Here is a 22,678-nt window from a genome sequence, read left to right as displayed (position 1 = left end):
GGTCCAAGTGGCCATCAAATGTATGAGCATCTACCCTAACTCCCTTGAGGAGTTGTGCATCTGGGTCATATTGATCATGATGTCCTTCACGGGGTGGATGCATAGGTACGCGCCCATGACCAGCTCCTTGACCACCTCCATTCCTTGGTCTAAACTCCTAACCAACTGTTTGAGATTGGGCATCCTCTCCAGTAGTGGGGTTTGCCCTGAAGGAGGCCTCTATTTCTTCTAGGCGTTTATCTATGCGTTGTTGCAAGTGCTTATTCAAGGACTCAACCTGCTGGGCTAACTTGGCCATTGTTTCTTACAGTTGCTCCATGTTTAGTATGGGGTGCAAACCGAAACCACGACCCATACGTGTGGGCATACACTGACTTGCTCAACCTAAGGACTTACTACGACAACTATATGCATCTAAAACTAAATGACCCGACGAGACTCTATATGAAGGAGACTACACACCGTTACTAAAATTCAGCTATATATGATGGACTGAATGTATGAAGGACTCAAACAAACTAAACCCTAAATATATGCTGAATTCTCCTACAAGAACCCTAGGCTCTGATACCAAATTTGATGCAGGATATGAATTTAAATGTGATATACAAGATTTCAGGCTTAGATCACACCAATTCAAAAACAATCACAAAAATTCCACATCCCACATGAAAATCCAAACATTCAATTAAAGGGGAATCTATGTGGGTCCATGCCTACACACGGTAGGCTGGATCAATGAAAATTATGAACCAAACAATACTCAAAGGGAAATAGAAATCAACCATACATGCATAAGAATTGGTCCCTAATTTAAGGGATTCCCTAATCTCAATTCAAGGAACCTTAGGGTGAGAAAATTGGCAAATAACTTACGAAAAATGTAATCTAGGGCTAGGATTCATGAAAAAATAGCTATGAGAGGATAAAAGAGGATAAAAACCTGAGCCAAAAGACGATCCCGCGTATAGACAGTGGGCCTAGGGTGCTCGCGCGTGCGCAGGTACCCGGCCGCACGTGCGAGGGGGGGTCGTTTACGGAAAAACTCTCCTTGGGCCTGGTCGGCCAGGGGGATGCTCCAAAACCCCGAAGTTTCGGGTCGATCTGAGTTACGGCTTGTGCGTGGTGCTCTGCCGGAGTTTCAGCCCTCCTACGGCCCGAAATCTGAAAACCTGCTGTAATGAAGAAAGTTGATGTAACAAATGACGAATTCGAAGTACGGATGGTGGTGGAAGATAAAAAAAGAGATGATGGAGGTGAATCGGGATCGATGTGGCTTCGCACCACTGTAGTTAGCCATTTGTAAAGGCAGGGCTTCGTACCCACTTTTGAATTCTTCCACAACTCAAGAAGAGAGTAGAAAAATAAAGCTGAATTTTTTATTAAACTTGAATGAATTAAAAGAACTACAAGGGGTGCCTATTTATAGGGAAAACTCTATACCCCAAAAACTCGCACCATGTGCGCAACTTATTACTTGGCGATGAAGTAAACTAAAATAAAAAGCAAATAAATAAATCTAAAGCGTTCACAATATTTTAAATAATAATAATAAGCAAAATGTAAAATATGAAATCAATCCGACGAGTGGGCCACGATTATGAGATCCCATGATGGGCTTTTTTTACTATCGGGCCCACCTTTTTTTGAACCAAAACTTATCTTCTAGCTAGGAGGCTCTCCCTGGACGTCGTCATTAAGCCAGATCGATGGTGGGGTCCTCCTTCTGAGTACGTTCATGCGGAGGGGTGGTGGTGTACGGGCATGCGTGTGCACAATGTCCTCATCATGATCTGACTTGTAGTCACCACTAGTTGATGGTTTCGAGGACTATGTCAATTAGATGTCGTAGCCTCACAGGAGATTGAGGAATCAAAGACTCTAACTCGAGCAACTTCTGCATTTGGTTTGCAGTAATTGATCCCGTGTAAGGTCTTTAATGATAAATGAGGGGTGGTTAAACACCCTTCTCTACCCAATGCTAAAGTACAATCTTTACTTTGTGAGATTTAGGGATTTTTTAGAATTATTCAATTATATGAAATTAATGCGGTCATGACCATAAAGACGAAAGTGCTCGACATTGGTCATGACCCGGGAGAATTATTATTTTAAAAAAAAAAAATACGAGAAGAAAAATGTAGGGAGGGCATAAAAAAGGAGGTAATATTGCAACTATAACTTTAAATGAATTGTAGTACGCTAAAAGATGTGAGAGAGGAACCAAGAGACTTGACACTAAGCGCTAAGGTGATCGAATATCTCAAGATCCACCTATACTTTGTCTGATCTAAATTGTTAAAAATGCTTGGATTGAGAAAAGATAGCTTAGATCACTCCCACTTATCTCTCTCCATGTCTTCCTTTCTCTCTCTCTCTCCCCCCCTTTCTCTCCCTCCTCTCTTTCTCTTTCTCTCCCAAACATCTCGAATCTCTCACAAAAGTCCTAATTTGTCCCCCTCTAAACAAGGAGGAAGCCCCCCTTTTTATAAAGATGTTGAAGAAATTTCAACTACCACCAGTTGTTATGTTGACTTGGTTTGAATCCCAATACTCTTTTTATATAGAAACTCAAGGATTCGAGCTTGATAGTGGGTTACAGGAATCAAATTTTTGCCACCGAACCAAACTCTAATCTTAAAGCGTTATTAGCACAATGTGCTTCCGGTTGATCGACAAAAATCAGACTTCCATCGGTTTTCTTTATTATGGCCCTAAGTTTGGGGAGTTTTTTTTTGGGCTAACTAGCATGGATCTAAGTGTTCTTGGAATCAACTTTAATTGTTGTTTTATATCAAACTGTATTAATTTTTCTATCTCGAGTGGGGTGTCTCCATATGTACATATCCTTATATGTACCGCCTTAAGGGCCATTGTCCTAGCACATTGTATCCGAAGGGCACGTTTGATCATGCAAAGACAAATATGAGTCATTAATTTTATAAAATAAGGGATACAATGATTTTGAAATCAATTGTCCAATAAAATAATTTGCAAAACTAGTTTAACTAGCCGTGTTGATCGATCATGTCAATTCCTAAGGCTAAGCCATAAGGGTCGTAGATCATTTATTGAGAACCCTAATACTCATAAGAACATAATCAACTACATATATTACTATAATCCACCTAAGAGGCTCATATATTGGTAAATCAAAGTGATCAATTAAATTCCTATTAGGACCTTAGGCCCTCTTAAGTTTAAGGACATGAGAAACAAGTACAGGAAATGCAAGCTAATACCAAACAGTTAAATGTAACTTAACTTTATACATCCAGTCAATATGTACACATGCACACACTCACATGTGTGGGGACAATGTTTCATTGTAACGACTCACTAAATGCACAACAGTCATACCATGCATAGTGAGCCATAGATCAAGCCATCTCAACCTATCTTCTGCCCACAACAATATTTTAGGTATATAAATACTTGAATAGGGTAGGCCTCACAATATATTTGTATCAAGCTTTTCTTATTTCATTTTTTGGGGATACAGAGACCTTGATGAAATCCCCCAATGGATTTATTCCAATCATATCCATTCCGTGTATAAATAATAATAATGAACTATAAACAAAGCATTAACAAAGAAAATATTTGTTATTCATTGGACTAAATGACACACATTTCAATAGGAATAATGTTTAACTTTATTAGCAACACATTTGCTAGCCCACATGAACTCGTTTATATCTCGTGTATGCCACCATTGCAACCATGCCTATAGTAAATAAGGTGTAAGTTATCTAAATTATTGTAGACACCTCACTTAGAATGATAATAGATCACTCTTAGAGCTTCAATTGGACTTCAATAAAACTATCCCTAGGAAACTCAAGAAGCATTTGAAATCTAAATCAATTAAATGGGTAAGGCTCTCTGTACGTCACATGATAAACCAATGGACATCTCTCAGATAAAATTGAATTTTGGTTAACTTGAAAAGCACAACAAATCCAAACAAGACAAGTTGAAAGGAACCTCGACACCTTACAGAAACATCCAATGGATCCAATCAGCCAATCCTGTATGATATTGGTAGCCAAAGTTCATAAAAATATCCAACCCTACAAGACATCGAATACCCTTGTACATGACAAAATGTGCACGAAAATAGACATAACAGACCCCTGGCTCATCGCAAGCCGACAGTCCAACCAGTGTGTTAATTTACGCTTAACAGAGATACTGCCTAACCCTACAGACCTCGAAATCTCAAAGTAAGGATGTGTGACGACACCATCAACTCACCATAAAATCAACGAATAGAGTTCATAAATTTGGTGCACCAACTACCATTCCAAGAGCCTAGAGTTGAGGAGAGTCAAAGAGAGGCCGAAATAAACATCAAGAAAGGTCATATTCTCTGAAAACTTTGGAGATTCATGGCTGGCACCAGTTATGTTTGACTTAAGAGACTAGCATGAGGAAAATAGTCCATTGAAAGAGCAAATAAACTCAAGAGTAAGGTTGGAATTGAATATATCCGACCATCCCTTCTATGGAAAAAAGGCATATGATCTTCCATTTTTCTTCTCACATCTCAATTAAGCCATATATCTCATTTTCACTTCACACATTCCCAACATATTTACAACATTAGCTTGCACTTCTTATTTTCTTTATTTTGCAGCTTTCTCTCTTCTATTTTTCTTTACCATGTTTGTCTATCCAAAGTCTTAAACTCTGTGAAGTAAACTAGGATTGTATTTCATTTTATTTATTGCACTTTAGTTTATTTTGCTTGTTCAACCTATTATAGTCGCTTGACCATGTGAAGTAAGGCTAGATAATTCCATGTTTTTGTTTGCTTGGCCTTTCATGGGTTACGTGAAGTGCAGTTGAATACATAATGTTGAAATACCATTGAATCTCCCTAAAGATAATAAAATCCTGTAAAGTAGAAGCCACATGTCGTGCAAGACAGAAGGGGGTGCCTAACATCTTCTTCTTCTGTCTCCAAGACCCTTACTCAGAATCCATAGTCGTAGATCAACCGTAGGAGCCACTTGGAAAATCACATTCTTTAAATGATTTTAGCATTTTTATGCCCGAGTCAATACTGCACTCCATTTATACAACCAAATAAAGTTGCTCATTGAACACTCCTTACAATGTTCACAGTTACAAAGTCAACCTTCGGGAACTAAATATCAAAGGGGCTAGACTTTTGTGAAAGTTTAGCATCTTTTTCAAAATGGTGATAACTTATAGATTTAATGGAATACATCCCATCATATCCCAACGAGATACGTTGAGACTCTAGTGTTTATATCCGAGGCAATCTTCCAATTATCCAATTATTTATATGATGGTTCTCACATTTGAGAGTGAACCGACAAAAAATAGAAACTTTTAATTTATTTTATTTTATCTATTAATAATAAGAAAATTTCTTTTAAATATGAATGGTCACAACAATCTTTTTATAATCAAAGAATTAAATTATTTTGTTTTTTCCATCCCCTATCCAAATGTGGCATGTAGCATAAAACAATTTGGATCATTAAAAGGAATCTAGATCCAACCATTTAATTCCCTGTGTATCAAGTTGCAATATGTTGGAATGTGTTCTAGTGGACCTCCTTCCCAAGAACACATTATATACAAGGAAGTTTGATGGAACATCATGATGGGGTTTTTTCCCAGGCTCGACTGGTCGTGAGCTTCACTCGACTGGTCGAGGGTTGCTGTACGACCAGTCGTGGACTAACTCGACTCATTTTTCAGCGAGTTGTGGTTTTGGATTTCCGAGGTACTCGACCAGTCGTGGGATGTGCTCGACTAGTCGAGGGTGCCGCTTGACTGGTCGAGGACTCTGCATGACCAGTCAAGGTTACGCAGATTTGAGTCCGGATTTTGTGCGGACTGCGAAAATCTAAGGCGATTTCACAAGAGGTGCGAAAGGGAGTTGCCTAAACTATAAATAGGGCTTTTCTAGGATATGCAAGAGATAATGCAAGAGGGTTTCCTAAAGCTTTGCAAGGGTTTGCTAAAGGGTTTAGGGCTATCAAAAGTGAGAGAGAGAGAGAGAGAGAGAGAGAGAGAGAGAGAGAGGAAGCTTGTGAAAGGGAGGTTCTGCTCGTAGAGGTGATTTACTGTGCACTTGATATCTCAGCACTTCTACGTCCTCGTGATCGGTGAGATCTCTCTGTTTTTCTTTTATTATCTTATTGTTTATCTACTCCTGCGTGAGTGAAGAAGGTTGTAATGTTCTACTTTATAGTGGAATGTTGATCTGGACGAGGTCCCGTGGTTTTTACCTCTTTGAGGGTTTTTCACGTAAAAATCTCTTGTGTGGTGTGGTTTATGCGTTGATTTATTTTATTGCTTTATTATCCCATAATTCTAGTTTGATTTGGGAGGCTAGATCCTAAGGTTTTATGCAAGGCCCACAACACATCATGACTTTGTTGTAAGAGGGGACTTCAATTACCTCTTCGGTGTTTTTGTGATCAGTTCCGCAGCAATATCAATAAACTCATTGCACAATGCATGTGTGGGGTCTACTGTGATGTAAGCCAACATCTGATCCATCCACAAGGTGAACCCCTTTAAGTTCATCATGTATCCCAAGAATCAACATGGTCCAAAACATGTGGGTCACACCAAAAGAACAAATGCGATGCAAACACGCACCGTTAAAACCTTCCGTATTATGTGTGGGACCCATAATGTTTTTTCTATGACATCTGATCTATTCAAAAGATGAACTTGTTTAAGATGGTTGGACACCACAAATATTAAGCCATTACAAAATGTAAGTAGGCCACACCAAGTGATTTTTAGTGATTTTGGACATGATTTTATATAATGTGCCCACCTAAGTTTTTTATTAGCCTAATTTTTGGGATCTAGTGGGAAAATCAATAGGAGCGCATGATGAACGTATTAGATATCATTTTCACATCCTTGTGGGTCCTGCATACCTTGTTTTAGAATAAGCTTATTGTGTAAACGTTGTAGAGGAATTGGCATCTATTGACAATGTGAATTAGCAAGGGTGCTTTACATAAATCAATGAGGGCTTATTTGTTTCATTGATTACCATGACAGTATAAAAGAGCTATGCAATAATTATAAATTACTTGTCTTCTGACAACATCTGAATTTGACCTCCAATTCTTGTGCTTGATTTATTAGTGGTAAAATCATAATGATTGCATTTTGCAATACTTTAATGTCAAATCATTAACAAAATATATCAATGCCTCCATTTGAATTCAAGATTTTCACAATAATGCTATGAAAAAATGTATCGATTAAAATTTTCTTTACCTCTCTTTTCAATATATTTGCATTTGATTAACGATTCTAGTGTTTGGTTTGGCGGTGATAAAATCATAATAATGTCACTTTTCTTTATATTACTAGGGTAATTGGTGAAACAAATAAGCCCCAAAAATATTGTGTAATTTTATCCCATATCCTCAAAGTCAACTTGATCCAAATCATAAGTGGCTTGCACCAAAAGAACACATGATGTGGATATCCATTATTGACACCTATATAGTATGTGGGGTGCATAGTGTTTTCTTATGCCATCAAATCCATTCGAAAGATGAGCCTGCTAGGACGAAGAACACCACAAACTCAAGTGGGCCAAGCAATACGATTTTAGAGGTTTTGGGCATGATTTTACATTGTGCAGCCCACTTGAGTTTTTTTGTCAGCCTAATGTTTTGGGTCCAAGGAGAATACGTGCAGGCATGTATGATGGACGTATTGGATGCAATTTTCGCATCACGGTGGAACTCACATGTTGTGTTTTAAAATAAGCTCATCCCACAAATGTTCTAGAGGACCCGTCTTTTCATTTTCATAATGTGAAATTAAGAAGTGTATTTTACATGAATTAGCAATGGTATTTTGAGCATAAAAAAGTTATGGAAAATAAGTTATATAAATTTTTAAACAGTAGTATATATCATATACTAGGAGGTATGGCATATGCAATGCATGTGGAGAGAAACTGAGCTTTTAAAAAGCAAAGGAGTTATTAAATTACAAATTTATTATTCTTTTTCGTAAATATCTTCCATTATCTTGCAATTCTAACTATTAAAACCAATGGTGTATTTGTTTTTCCTATTACCGTGGCAATGTAAGATAATTGGGTCATTATTACAACTTCCTTTACTTGTTCGCTGCTATTGGAGTAAATTGACCAACGATAATGGTGCTCGTTTTTTATTTGGTATTTGTCGTAAATGGGTGATTCCATCAATGAGAGTGTTTGGTTAAACTTAGTAAATGTTGAATGAAGGAGTTCGAATGGTGGGTTCAATGACTACTGTTTACACTCATTTTTGGTGCCTTGACGTGGTCCAATAGAAAATTAGCACACGATGACACTACATGTTTAACACGCACGGAAGCCGTATTCCCACCTAGAGAGATCTTTGATTGATCTTTCTTTGGTGTTACACATTCCGTTATTAATGTGATGGCACTGCCTCTTACGCATGCTTTTAGGGCGGTGAATTATTGTATGTCATGTGGCTGCGATCAACATACTAATTTACAAGGCAACGTATGTGGCGCGATTATAAAAGACCCATCAAGGATGGATATAATCACAGATATGTGCGATGATATTCTCGGTGAGAGCATTTCTCACAGTCCTTTCAAAATGAAAGATCTTCTCAGATATGTTCGGAAAACTAACAACGCTCAAGAAGGTTCTATATATCCATCTACATGCAAGCCAATTCAACTTTGGTTTAGACCTAAGTTGAGAGAGACAAATACACCAGCTGATCAGGTTCTGCACTCAAGCTCTATTCTCCTCTAATGTTTTTTTTTCCCCTCTTGCTCTTAAAGCACTGTTAGCTTTAATTGATAGCTGTGAAAGAGTGAAGAGCCAAGGTCCTTTATGGGCTAACCCTCTAGACTACCTTGACTAGGGCTGGAACTTGGGTTCGGGTTGACCCAAGCCAGATTGATCTAATACAAGTTCGGGTTGGGTTGGAAACCTGCTCTTGACTTGACAAGATGTAACGAGTCAGCTCACTGCCTTGGCTGACTCAAGGTCACTCGCAACGATTCGTGCCCAGGGTACAATATTGAATTATTCAGAAGAAATGTCATGGCTACTCCCATCAGATGGGCCAACTAGGAGGTAGTGCAAGAGATCCGAGCCATTCAAACGGATGAAAATGTGTTAGAGAAATGCTCCAGTGAGCACTGTATCTGTAAGTTATAGTGCTCCTAGTTGTATTGGGTAGCTTAAACGGTTCAATCCATTGATCTAGACTGTTCATTTGGTCCAATGCATGTTTTATAGGCAACCATGAAAGCATCATAATAATCTGACAAACATTAACCATTTGATCCATGCCTCAAATGGACGGTGGTGATCATTTACATAAAATAGGTCTAAGACCCATGTTGATCTAACAATTTGTTAGAGACCCTCATGGATTGTTTATGATTCTGACTGATTATTTTTGTTAGGTAATCATAACCATTCCATCTATGGTTTGGAAAAAGGATGGATATAGAGAAAAGGCTAAATCATGGATGTACTAGATGGTCTGATCAGTGTGATTTTTGCATGGTAATTCATAAAATGTGTCTAGAACTTAATCGACGGTTCGGATCGATCGATTGTATTGTCCAAGTGAACGATGAACTAGGAGAACTTACCATGCCCATGCAATGCAGGCCACTCTTTAACACCAACAATTCATTGGTGTAAGACAAACTACACCCCACCATGAATATCACTTGACACAGTATTTCACTGATCTGCTTGACCATTGATCTATTGGACCCCACCACTATAGATGAACCATGCCCATACATGCAAGACATGTTCCAACAATCCAGATAGATGATCAGATGGGCCCCATGATGGATGATCAGATGTGACATGTACACACCAATCTAGCAATGTAAAATGAATGAGATGCAAACCAAATTCATGTTGTACTGCCAATGGATGGCCCATTTCATCTGGGCTCTGCAAGTGAGGCCCACCTGACAACAACTCGACGCTAAGTCATTGCCCAATGAACTGTGTGTTGATCGAAGTAAATGGAACTCATCTGTAATTGGTTTTTGTATATACTTCTTTACAAACACCTACACGCCATGAACTCGTGGCGCATTTGGGCTGGGTTGAGGCAAGGCCAGGCCATGCACATCATATGAACTAACTACGCAATCACGGGGCCCATTTACCTACGTAAGACGCAGCCCTTGGTGGCCCATGCCTCTATACAAGTACATACCCTTACAGTTTTATACAAGTAGAGTAGGGGAGAAGGCCCACTGGGCCTTCACGAAAACCTCAGCCACTTCGCATCACGAATAGCTTGGGGCCCAGTCAGAGGGGCTTTCGCAACAGCCCACATCAAGATGGGCCCAGTCACTTCCATCTAACCAGAAACCATGTCTTCAAGGGTCAGGATATGCACGCACAACATCTACAATCTGAGCTCGACAGATTGGACACCTTCCACTGCTCCACTGCAACTCATGAGCACACTTGAAACATGTACACATATGTCCACACCTGAAAAAAAATTGGAACTCCTTAGGGGAAAATAAAAGGAGAAAAAAACCAATGATGATTGCTTGAACCATGGTTCAAAAACCCAACTCGACTCGATGTCCATTTGGGTTGAGTCAACTCAAAGGCTCGAAAAAGTCTTAATTGACTCGCCTCGGCATTATATTTATATAAATGATGATTTTTTTGAGTTGGTGATAAATATTTTCCTCAACTTATTTTTATTTTATCACCGAAGGACAGTTGGCACGTGGCTCACTGGCTTGTGACTCAGTTCAAGTCATGCCGAGAGCGAACTCGACAAGTCTTTTCAAGTCAAGACCGGGGGCATTTGGATAGTAAGTTGCTTAAGATAAGCTACTTATGCTTCAAGTAACTTATCTTGGTTTCTACTTATTAAGCTAAAGTGATTGAGTACATTTTACTAAAAAAGTTACTTATAATTGATCTTAAACCAAATTTCCTTATATCAAATAAGTTACTTAACTACATATGTAATTAGAAAAAGTAACTTATTTGGTGGTATCCAAGCGGGCCCTAAGAGACATGGCTCAAAAATCATGGAGTTTTCAGTTGAGTCATCGAGTTTTACAACAATGGCTTAAAAAGCCAAATTCAACCCCTTAAACATTGTGTAATGTATGTACATTACAGTATTAACCCATCATCATGGAAAGACGTTTGCTAGAATATATCCAGGCGTATTGCGATGGGATACCTTGGGACCTGAGCCATTGGATTGGGGTCCTTTCAATGACCCAAACCGCTAATTGACGGGTCTCACCGTCGATGTGGGACACAAAAAAAATGTTGGATATCAAAATATTTCATTGCTTTGATTACTCCAAGACTAGGTAAACCATCTAATTTCAATGAAAACAGACAAATGATTAAATGGGTTATAATATCCAATCCAAGAGCTGTGATCTTTTGGATACCCCCACCAAAGGTGAGGCCCATCATATAAACAGTATTGATAATTAATTACAAATCTAGATCTGACCGCTCAGGTGCGAGCTAGAGTAGATATGATCTTAGGTTGTAGATTATAACATAACCCCATTTTTGTTAATGAAAAAAAATAGTTATTTATCATGAGATGGATGTCTGCTATTATTTATCATGACAGTTATGCTAGTTGTTTGTCCCCGGTGTGAGATACGCATTAATCACCCCGGTGAGGAGTCTTGAACACGAGACCTCCTGCTATGATACCAATTTGATGCAGGATAATTAACCATTTGCTCTAAAAGCTCGAACTGTTAGAGTATGGCGAATTAATCCCTTTATTTAATAGCCCAGGCCCCACGTCTCATGGGTTAGGACCTCGGTTGAACCCCCCTCATGGGCCCCAAATCACATGGGCCACTCACCCTGAGTGTGTCCCCGCATCCCACAGGCAACCCCACTCAAGCCCGGTGTGAAATGCGCATTAATCACCCCTGATGAGGAGTTTCGAACATGAGAGCTCCCCCGTGGGCCCTAAATCACATGGGTCACCCACCTCGAGTATGTCCCCGCATCCCAAAGGATACTCCACTTGAGCCTGGTGTGAAAATGCCCCTACATTAACATGAGCCAATGCATTTGATGGAGTTAGATGGCACACACAAATCACTGTTGGCCCCACAATGCTCGACCTTATGGAAACTTAGGAACGTCCGGACGTGTGTGAACATTTCCCAATCAAAAGTTAGTTTTGTAATTCATAAGGTGTAGAGTTAAAATGCACATTAATATGTGAAGTTCAAGTCTTCGAATGGCGGAATGTATCATGGAAAGGGTGAGTAGAATCATATACCTGTAGAGCAGTGAGTCGACTTGCATTTCGTAACAGATACAACAACTTCCTTTCTTCATTGGCACCCGTTTGGGGGATTGCAACTTCTGCCCTGAATCACCACCTGCTAACACAACAATCCGACGGATTTGATTATGAAATGTTTAGGTGGACCACATGGTGGGACCATTAATGAAAATGGTCGGTTTCGCAATAAAACAAAAGCAATATAAATTTACCAGAGATGGAAGTTGGTTTTAGGAGAACATTTACAAAAATACCGCTAATCACTAAAACCTTAGGGCCTGTTTGGTTGATCCATAAAAATGATTTCATCTCATTTTAGTTAAAAATAATTGTAGATACAGATACTGTTAGCTAAAATGAGATGAACTCATGTGTGGGATATCCAAGCAGGTGGCCGCACTGATTATATGACCTGGCCAACACATTAGGCCAGCCAACTCATCAGATGGATCACACATGCAAAGCTGAGAAAAGAAAGCCAACGGTCCACATTCGACATACACAAGTGGCTCCTGTGATGAGTGGACCCGTCTGATTTATGGGCCGGGTCATCTACATGGTGGGGCACAACGATGTCTCGCACAACTAACAACCAGCATTTGCTGAATTGTCGTCAATGGAAATTCAATATTTATAAATTTTCAAACTGGACCAAAAATCAACACAGGTTTCGATAATGGTTAGCTTATCGCTCACCTGAATGGCTAGTCGAAGAAGAAACTCCCTGTTTCATGGAGCGCTGCAGCTCCACCTGCATATGCACACAACTATCTATTGATTTTCGCAACTCACTCATTTCCCGATGAAGCTTTACCATGTCCCCTCTCAAATCACATATAAGCTCCATTTCCTGTAACCATCACAACATCATTTCATGGGCATGACACAAATAGCAACTTGTCATAAAATGATTGATTGTATGATAAAGCCATGTTAGGATGTTCAATTGAATTGAATTGCGATAATCTATTTCAATAAAGAGTAAATGTCCAAAGTAGCACTGGCCCACTAGTTGCACTTCGTCAATGATGATGCACTGGCCCTCAAATTGCATTTACTATTGTTCAAGGTGAACTTGAATTGCACAAAACTGCAATTTCTGATTAGGCTGTACTGAGAATTAAAATGGTGGAATCCCCACGATGACCATTTCCTCTCTAATGAACTCAGCAAACTACAGTGCAGTTCATTTGAGCATTGAAACACACCTCTGCCATATATTAAGGCTGCGTTTTGATGTTCAATCGAATTGAAACGCAGTAATCCAATTCAACAAAGAGTAAATGCACTCCATCCGCATAGACACATTGGCCTTTAAATTGAAATTACTATTATTTCAAGTGCAACTTGAAATTCACAACTGCAATTTCAGATCTGTTTGTCATTGAGAATTGAAATACTGACACTCCACTATGGGAATCTCCACCGAAATGGATTCACCGAACCAAGATTCAGTTCATTTGAGGATCGAAACACAACGCAAGTGTCTCTCATATATTCAGGTCACTTTTGGATATTGAATTGGATTGCAATAATCCAATTCAATAAAAAGCAGATGTTCGAAGTGGCACTAGCCCACTAGGTGCACTCCAACTAAAATGACACATGCATTGGCCCTTAAATTGCAATTACTATTGCTTCAAGTTGAACTTAATGCACAAAATTGCAATTTCAGATTAGGTTGTACTGATAATTAAATGGTTGTACTACTACTCTGGCCATTTTCTCCATGATGAATTCAGAAAATTATGATTCAGTTCATTTAAGCATCGAAACACACCTGTCTATTATATATTAAGACTGCGTTTGGATGTTCAATTGAATCAAATCGCAAAATTCAATATAGAGTAAATGTCCAAAGTGACACTAGCCCACTAGGCACTCTCCATACACAATGACATACTAGCCCTCAAATTGCAATTACTATCATATCAAGGGCAACTTGAAATGCACAACTGCAGTTTCGGATTAGGTTGTCATTGAGAATTGAAATGGTGACACCCCTATTGTGGCCTTTCCACTGTAATGGATTCAGCAAAACCACAATTCAGTTCAATTGAGCATCCAAACACACCCAAAGTGTCAAACTTACAGGTGAATCTGGAGTTGAGCGACGCGTATATGAAGAGTAGTGCCAACTGCGCTGGCGCTCATATGGGCGAGATAGCATAGGCAATTGCAACGATGTGGATACAACTAGATCAGTAGTCCCAACTTCATGATCTTGTAACTGGTCGGGGGGCACTTCCTCCTCTTCTGCATAGCTATGATCAACAATAGGCTGATCTGCTTGTCTCTGTGAGATGGACAAGAACAAGCGGTCCATTGTCTCCCGGAAGTCACTTGCAAGGGTAGTTGTTACACTTCGTCTGCAAAGGATCAAAAGAGACGTGATTAGATTATATTGTTGAATCTCACAATGCTCAATCAAAATAAAATGCTGACCCCAACCTAGTTGGCTAACGACCAGTTTGGATGTAACCGCGAATTGTCTCAATCATTGAAAATACGGTAAAAAATGGAAATTCCAAATATTCAGAGTTTGTGTTTAATACAGTTTGGACTGAAAAAAAAAAGTGGCTACATATGTGCGCGCGCACACATGCATATATCTATCTATCTATCTATCTATATATGTGGGTGTGTATTATATTTAAATAAGGTTAAAATAGAAAAGTTTTAGCAAAATGATTAGAATTTCTATTTAAAAAAATCATTTTCAATTAATCCTTGTATAAATTAATCCATCTCTATTAAAAAAAAGTTCACGTTCTACTCAATTTTATTAATGGGTGGCGACCACTAATTATTCTATTTAAAAAATGCCCCCAAAAGTTTATTTATTTATTTTTTTAATAAAACATGTTTTATTGAAAGAAGCACATTTATTCGGTTTGCCCAAATTGCCTATCTTATGAAGTAAACGGAGTTTTAAATGTTTGATCAATTATATAAGTGTTTTTTTTTTTCCTTCTCTTCGGGTCCTTACTCATGCCTCGGTGGTAGACTCACTAGGGTTTTAGCATGAGGTCATGGGTTCAAGTACCCATTGTGGTGAAATCCCACTGTGTGGTGTGAGTGTGTGGGTGTGTGGGGTGTGAGTGCGTGCAAAGAAAAAAAAGTTTTTCTTCTCTCCAGAAATATGGGAAAGCCGTTTTCATGAATTAAGAAGTTGGGTTTGGGTACGAATAAAGAATTGCTTGGAACATGTGGTTGCCTCCATGGCATCCAAATCCAAAATATGATTCTTGGAAGGGAATCAGATCACCAGGAATTTCGTTCCCCAACCTTTTAAGGAATCATAAATGGCTACAAAATGTAAAATGGATTCCCATTTCCAATTGTTTCCCGGCACCCAAATGTGAGGAAATGTCTTTAGGCTATGTTTGGAAACCATCGATTCCATGCTAAGCAATGGAAAAAGAAAAGAGATTTCCTTTGATGGGACAATTTGTGTTATTTGGATAGCAAAGAAAAGTCAGATTCCACCAAGCAATCATACACTTTTCCATAATTTGGAATCTTGGCATAAGAAATTAGGTGACTGTTGTGAGCAGAATACGATATTTCCACTTGCAATCCAAATAAGTACACGAAATTAGAATCCATATTTTAATAGTTCTCTAGAAATCAATATTGGATTGTTTTTTCCTTTCTTTTCCCTTGGAATTCATGTATCCAAACATGCCCTTGATGATTTTTATTTCCATCAAGGCTACTTTCTAGGGAGCCAAATGACATAGGGCACCTCTGAAAGATACTATATTTGCATTGAGCAGGACAGCTATTTTGATCAATTCCTCAGCTAGAAGAATTAATAACAATTGCCATTTTTATCCTGTTTGGGAGGGACTTCATCCCACACAGCAATTCAACAGTTACCAGACAAAACTTCATAAGCTATTTGAAGTACCCGCGGTTTGAATATGGTGCAAGCGGTTCAGTTATTTCATTGATGACAAGTAAATAGATATTTCAGCAACGATGATAAGCAAAAATCATAATACCGCTCAAGAAGCTCACGGATCTCCTCAGTGTTTGAAGTGCTTTCATTCCAGGAATGGTACATATCTTGCCTTTGGCTGCTGGCCCATGATCTCCCTTGATGAGAATCGTCACTTAACCATGTCCCACCAGATGCCTGCTGACCGTTACGATCACCTTCTTCCATCACCACATCGCCTTCCCAACTAGGCAAGGACGCTGTGGCATTCGCAGTTTCTTGCCAGTCCAGATTACTAACCGCTACGCCTCTCTCCTGCCATGTGTGATCAGAACTCATGCTGGCTTCTTCGTGCAGCTCTTCACTCATCGATGGCAGTGAAATGAGTGAAGACTGTGTTTCTTCTTGCAGCTCTTCACTCATTGATGGCAGTGAAATGAGCAGTGACTGTGTGCCCATGTCATTTGTCCCAGAAATCTCTTGATACCGACAAGACCCGTCCATGATCTCATCAGCCAGATCAGAACGTTCTGAATTGAGCGAATTGTTTTGGAACTGCAGACTGAGGTTGCTTGAGCTCTCCGTGGTCGGGACAGCATTACTGTCATGTGGGCCTCTATGATTGGATCTCTCCCTAATTAAGATAAAAAGAGAAGCAGATTAATTCGAAATGAAATGATTATACAATGCTCGATGCGATAATCTACAGTATGCATGAACTTTTAGTTTGTGCAAGTGGGGCCCCTGGTCTGGTGATCCAAAATGTCGATATTGCCTGTAAAGGAGCATCATCACAAGCACACTTCTATGAAGCCATTGCCACCATTCATCTCCAAGATTTGAATTTACATACAAAATTCAATAGATTTGTTGTAACTTACCGAAGATGGTTGTAAGATCCGTGTTAAGTAGGGAGTGAATCACATTTGTAGATTTTTGGTTCATCGGCCCCACAAAGTGGGGATCACCATATCAACTGTTTAATCACTGAATCATGGGCCCCACTTGTACAACATGAAAATCCAAGCGTCCTATCGATGTTCTATAGTCAAGCATTGGATCTTACCTCAAGAAAATTAAATGGGAGATAATGTTCAGGCAACAACATTAACTGAAGTGGAAAATCTCAAAATGTAGAACTATGATGGCCCATTTATTATGAAAAAAAAAGAAAAGAAACCCAATATCATTTTATTCATTGAGCAGAAAATGTCAAATTCAGCCACTTCTCATTCTACGATTTCAATAATAAAAATTCACACAATTCTGCATTGTTGGGTGTGAATACAAGACACAACACCTGTTTTGGGCCAGTTTATGGTCATGGTGTTTCCCACCTATTGACCGGCTTATATCTTGCAAACTTACCCCACATTTACTATCAGAATACTATAAGCGTGTTTGGATGCGCAATCAAATTGAATTGCAATTGAGGGTCAAATGAGGTGGAAATAACTGAATTGTAATCGCCTGAACATTAATATTGAAGGACTTGGTGCCAAATTGCTATTACATTACTTCCAATTGGGACTCGGGAGGAATGATGCTCCGATTTGGGGGCCTTCCTCGTCACGAATGCTAGAAAGTCTTCATTACCATTTGGTAATTTCATTTTGTTTGAACTATATCTTCACACTTCAATTCAGTTGTGCATCCAAACAATGCATTGATTATGATTACTGTTTGATAAGGGATCTTACAATTTGGAATTACATTACTTTCAATATCAGTGATCTTCAACACATAATTACTTTTTGATCATTCATATCTTGTTTCAACTGCGTCTTCACAATTCAATTTACTTCTGAATCCAAACACATCCTAGAAGAAATTGAAATTTTGACAAACAACAAAACCAAAATGGATGATAGAAATGGACCATGATTCCAATGGTAGGTTGAAACAGAGTAATCACATTGGAAATGAAACAAAACGGAAACAGTACCGTAAGAGCAAGATCGAAGGTCCACATTGTGTATGGCCTTCTTCAATTGTGGTTGAGGCGGGATGCTGTTGATCTTGAACTGCCGGTTCCCGTCGCAGGAACCTGAATCTGAGTAATGCCTGAGAAGAGATATGAAATCACTATCAAATTCAAATCCAAGATAAATCCACATTTCACAAGAACATGGACACCTGATGTTTCAACAGCTTCCTGGCCTGGGTCCATGATTCTTTGATCTAAACCATTGATCTAATGGGGTCCAGTGGAATTGTGGAATGCCTTGGAAACCTTCCAGATCAAGAGATCCCAACCCTTCGATTGAGTGACAGATTTATGCTGAAACCATCTGTTTGTAGGTCATTATCAAATGATCAGAATCTTCCCTTTAGATGATCTTCTAGGCATTCATCATCCACAATGGCGCTAATCAGATCAATGGTTTTGACCTCCAAAAAGAGCAAGTGGGCCCTAATAATTTCCAGTGATCCATTAAATGTAAGACTCTTATTAGGTGGGCCACACGTGCTCACCGGTTTAAATCTGAGCATTGGATTATTTGGATTGAGCGATTCAGTGGGCCCACCTATAGTTGTGATCAGTAGAAATAGTTCTGGGCGGGACATTTGAATAGTGGTCCCTATCCATGGCTATTAAGCCGAATATGAAAACCTACAGTAGTGTGATGGGTAAGCTTCTCTAACCGTCTTTCTTATATATATGTGTCTTCGTACCCTCACCCACATAAGAGAGAAAACTCTAGTCCCATCGAAGGTTCTCCTAAACGTGTAAGGTACGAGAGGACCAAGATCCCTTCTCGTCAAATCATGGCAATGGGAGTATCTTCCCAATCAGGTACACCTTTAATATTATTGCATTGAATCTCCATTATTGATGCATAAATGATCAGTCAATTCCGCAATTGAAATTAATTGTAGCTGCAATGGGAACTAGCCCACGGAACCTGTGGGGGTGAATTTGGTCCATTGCCCCTAACTAGAATGGTCCACTAGATGGACAGTCTCGATTGCAGAAGGCTAAACACTGGCAATGTGGTAACATTCCAAATCAAACCAAATTACTAACCTGAATTCGACTCCGATGAGAGAACTGTGAAACTGGCCGGTGAGCAGCCAGGCTATTGAGCTCCCTTTGCCGCTCCCGCACAATATACGCTATTAAATCCCTACCAACCTCCCACCCTCTCAACCGAGGAGGAGGAAATACCACATTATCTCCACGTTGTTCACACATACTTACTGATTGTTCTTGACACTGCACTTCTCTTATGACACCTCTGTCTTGCTCGATCTCATCACTCCAAGAAGTAATAGAACTCTGCGATCGATTAGCCGATGTAAGCCTTCTAACCATATCAGCCACTCTCCCTCTCTCGCTGTCTCCCCCACCATCCAAAACCCGATAAGAAGACCGTGTTACATCAAAATCACCATCCGTCATCGATTCATCTGGAGTCACAATCATATCATACCTCTCACTGTCGACGGAATTCTCATCGGGATTACTCAAAATGTTCGTTTGATTGCTAATAGTAGACTGAATGCTGCTGGTACGGATCGGCGCAGCAGCCTCAAACTCTCTCCACATTTGCACAAGAGATGAGGCATGTAGGTTAGGGACATCGATTGAGGTCTCCGATCGAGCAGGTGATGGCTCGCGCATGAAGGAAGGGGCTATAGCTGAGACGGGCTGGGCATTTGAGAGGGCCACGAGCTCTGCTTCACGGGTCTGCCTCTCTATCGTGGTGACCATCTCACGTGCTTGCCGAGCAGCCCAACGATCCATTAGCCGTGATCGCCGGCGCCTCGAAGCAGCTGAGAATTCGGCGGTTGTGTTTGTGATTGGTTCGTCTTCTTCACATGGGGAGGTGGTTGTGGTGGTGATGAAATCTGGGACGTTGGGTTCATCGTGGGAGGAGAGGACAATGCAGGTGTGAAGGTGGTCTCTGACGAGTTCTTTGAGGTTCTTTCGGAAGGTAGCTTTTGCATGGGAGGCAGAATTGTGTTGCTTGCTGCTGCTGTGGGATCTTGGAATACGACCGTAAGAGGTAGACATTTTCTCTGTTTGAAAGAAATGGAAGAGATAGAGGACATTTTCAATATCCCATTTTTGAGAGAGAGAGAGATGAAGGGAAAATCAAGGCGCAAACCGCATATTTAGCGCTAATACCATTCCTATACTTGGAATTTGATAAAAATAAAAGGAATCGAGACTGGTGCAACTCCATCTTTTTTTCCGGGCGTGGATTACGGGAGGTAGGGGTAACAGCTAAATGGTTTAAACCATGACTGTGGGGCCCACCTAATTTTTTTTTTTCGTATATCCAAGCCGTTCATCAGTTTTTATAGATAATTTTAGGATGTGGTTCCAAAAATGAGGTAGATTTAAATCTCAGGGGAACTACACAGTAGGGATTGAATTTCAACCATTGAAAATTTATTATGTGGCTACAAAAAGTTGTGGATCAAGCTGCTATTTATATTTATGTTTTCCTTTCATCCAGGTCTGTATAACTTTATAAAAAAGTTGGATGGAAAATAAATATTACAGTTGGGCCTGTGAAGTTTTGAATGATGGGCGTTCAATCACCACTGTTTTCCAGTGGTGTGGTCCACATGAGATTTTTATCTGTCTTATTTTTTAGAATATAAGCTAAAATGAGATGGAAAAACGGATGGACGGCGTTGATTATATATATATATATATGGGTGGGCCCCATGGTCGGGGCCTCACCCACTAAGCTGTTACCCCTCCCTTAACTGATCCGCGCCTTCTTCCCAAACTTTAAACAAGAGTCGATTACTTGCAGGCGGTGTATCTGAACTTTCATATACGACCCTTGTTTCCCGTCAACATGTCTTACATGTAAGAAATCCCGATCGTAATAAAGATGACCCACACGATGGAGATCCTTATCCGTGAAGATGAATCAGATTCACTCATTAGATAGGCCGTAATTACATGTTGAGTCAGATCATCGGCTTTCTACTGTTTTTTTTGGTGATTCTTTGCTACAAGTGAACCCTGCTGATTTTCATTTCTGGTCATCTTCACGATGTGGTCCACCTTTTCCACGGTTCAGATTTCCTTCAATCTCGATACGTAGTTGGTAAAAACAAGACAGTGTGTAAATGTTTATGTACCACGCATCTGATGATTTCTCTTTTCAAACGGACCAGAAATTACATTTTGTTTATTCGGTTTGTACACGTGGGGCCATTTTTACATTTTGTTTATTGAGTTTGTATAAGTGGAACGTTCCATAGCAAACACTAGTCATGAATGCCCACCATTAAAACGTTCCAAGTGCCCACCGTAATGTTTATTTTCTATCCAACGTTCTGATAAGGTCACACAGGCATGGATTAAGGGAAAACAGAAATATCAACTCGATTCAAAACTTTAGTGACCCAAGAAGTTTTTAATGGTGGTATTCAATTCCTACTGTGTGGTTCACTTGAGATCTGGAGCTGCTTCATTTTTGGGACTATGGACTAAGATGAGCTGGGAAAACTGATGAACGGCAGTGATATAAACACGTACATCAAGGTGGGCCCCCGGCCAGGGGAACATCTACCAACGTGGTACCTGGGTTGCACCTAATCCACTCCGTAGAGCATCGCTTGAGTCGGTAAACTAAAATTAGAGCTGGGCACGGGAGTCAGACGTGACTCGATCCAAACCGGGTAGGCCTCGCCCAATCCGAATTCAAATTGAGTCGAGTTTGAGTTACTTGGTAACTCGATCGAAAAGTTGATCCGATCCGACTTGACTCTATTCGAAATCAACTTGACTTGGATTCGGGTATATATATAATAAAAATTTTAATTTTTAAATATCTCTAACCCTATACGCTATACCCGACCCCACCCCGACCTAATCCCAAACTCTCTCTTTCTCGCCCATCCTCCTCTTCCAAGCCCATCAACCACCCACCACCCTCATCTCTCTCTCCTCTCTACTCCCTCCCACCCTCCTCTTCGAAGTCCGACAACCACCCACCACCATTGTCACCCTCTCTCTCTCTCTCTCTCCTCTCCATTCCCTCTCTCATCTATCGATCCAAATTGGTGCCAACTCGAACCGACTCGATTCTTTTTACTAGGTCGGACTTGGCCCGGATTAGTCCAGACCCAGATTCAGATCGGTTCAGGTATGTTGGACTTAGTACCGAGTCGAGTCGAGTTCAAGTTAGGCCTATTTAAAATCGGATTACGTCAGGTTAGCCGTAACTCGATCCGACTCCACTCGATGCCCAGTTCTAATTAAAACCGAACTTAAAAGAAATGGTCCACTGCCCGCAAGAGCATTTAAGTTACAACGCTCCTCGTTGCATAGGTTCACGTGGATAGTCTAATCAATCGATCTCAATGGTCCATTAAGTTCCAAACATGATTCATTGGCTACCATAAAAACATCACATTGATCAGATGATCTAATCCA

At 39.9% G+C, this 22,678-nt stretch overlaps 1 protein-coding gene across 1 annotated transcript; it reads right to left on the bottom strand.

Annotated features, from left to right (window-relative positions):
• Positions 1–10,039: 10,039 nt before the first annotated feature.
• On the bottom strand, positions 10,040–20,913 carry LOC131233783 (uncharacterized). The gene is made up of 7 exons (XM_058230954.1): positions 19,301–20,913; positions 18,218–18,336; positions 16,337–16,906; positions 14,422–14,698; positions 13,026–13,179; positions 12,324–12,426; positions 10,040–10,525 (listed from the first exon to the last, which is right to left on the bottom strand). The coding sequence occupies exons 1-7, from the start codon at positions 20,288–20,290 to the stop codon at positions 10,408–10,410; spliced, it is 2,331 nt and encodes a 776-aa protein (XP_058086937.1). The 5' UTR covers positions 20,291–20,913; the 3' UTR covers positions 10,040–10,407.
• Positions 20,914–22,678: the final 1,765 nt, after the last annotated feature.

This window comes from Magnolia sinica, chromosome 1 (genome assembly GCF_029962835.1).
Source record: "Magnolia sinica isolate HGM2019 chromosome 1, MsV1, whole genome shotgun sequence".
Taxonomy (NCBI): Eukaryota; Viridiplantae; Streptophyta; class Magnoliopsida; order Magnoliales; family Magnoliaceae; genus Magnolia; species Magnolia sinica.
Note: the sequence above shows the minus strand (reverse complement) of the source record. Positions and strands in the feature narration are given on the sequence as shown.

What these genes read in the sequence shown, in the direction of transcription:
- LOC131233783 (XM_058230954.1), bottom strand. Translation starts at nt 20,290, where the DNA reads ATGTCTACCTCTTACGGTCGTATTCCAAGATCCCACAGCAGCAGCAAG. An exon ending in CCTTCGATCTTGCTCTTACG is followed by an intron (nt 16,907 to 18,217) that starts GTACTGTTTCCG and finishes TATCTTAATTAG; the next exon opens with GGAGAGATCCAATCATAGAG. An exon ending in GTCGACTCACTGCTCTACAG is followed by an intron (nt 10,526 to 12,323) that starts GTATATGATTCT and finishes ATTTTTTTTCAG; the next exon opens with GTGTGGACATATGTGTACAT.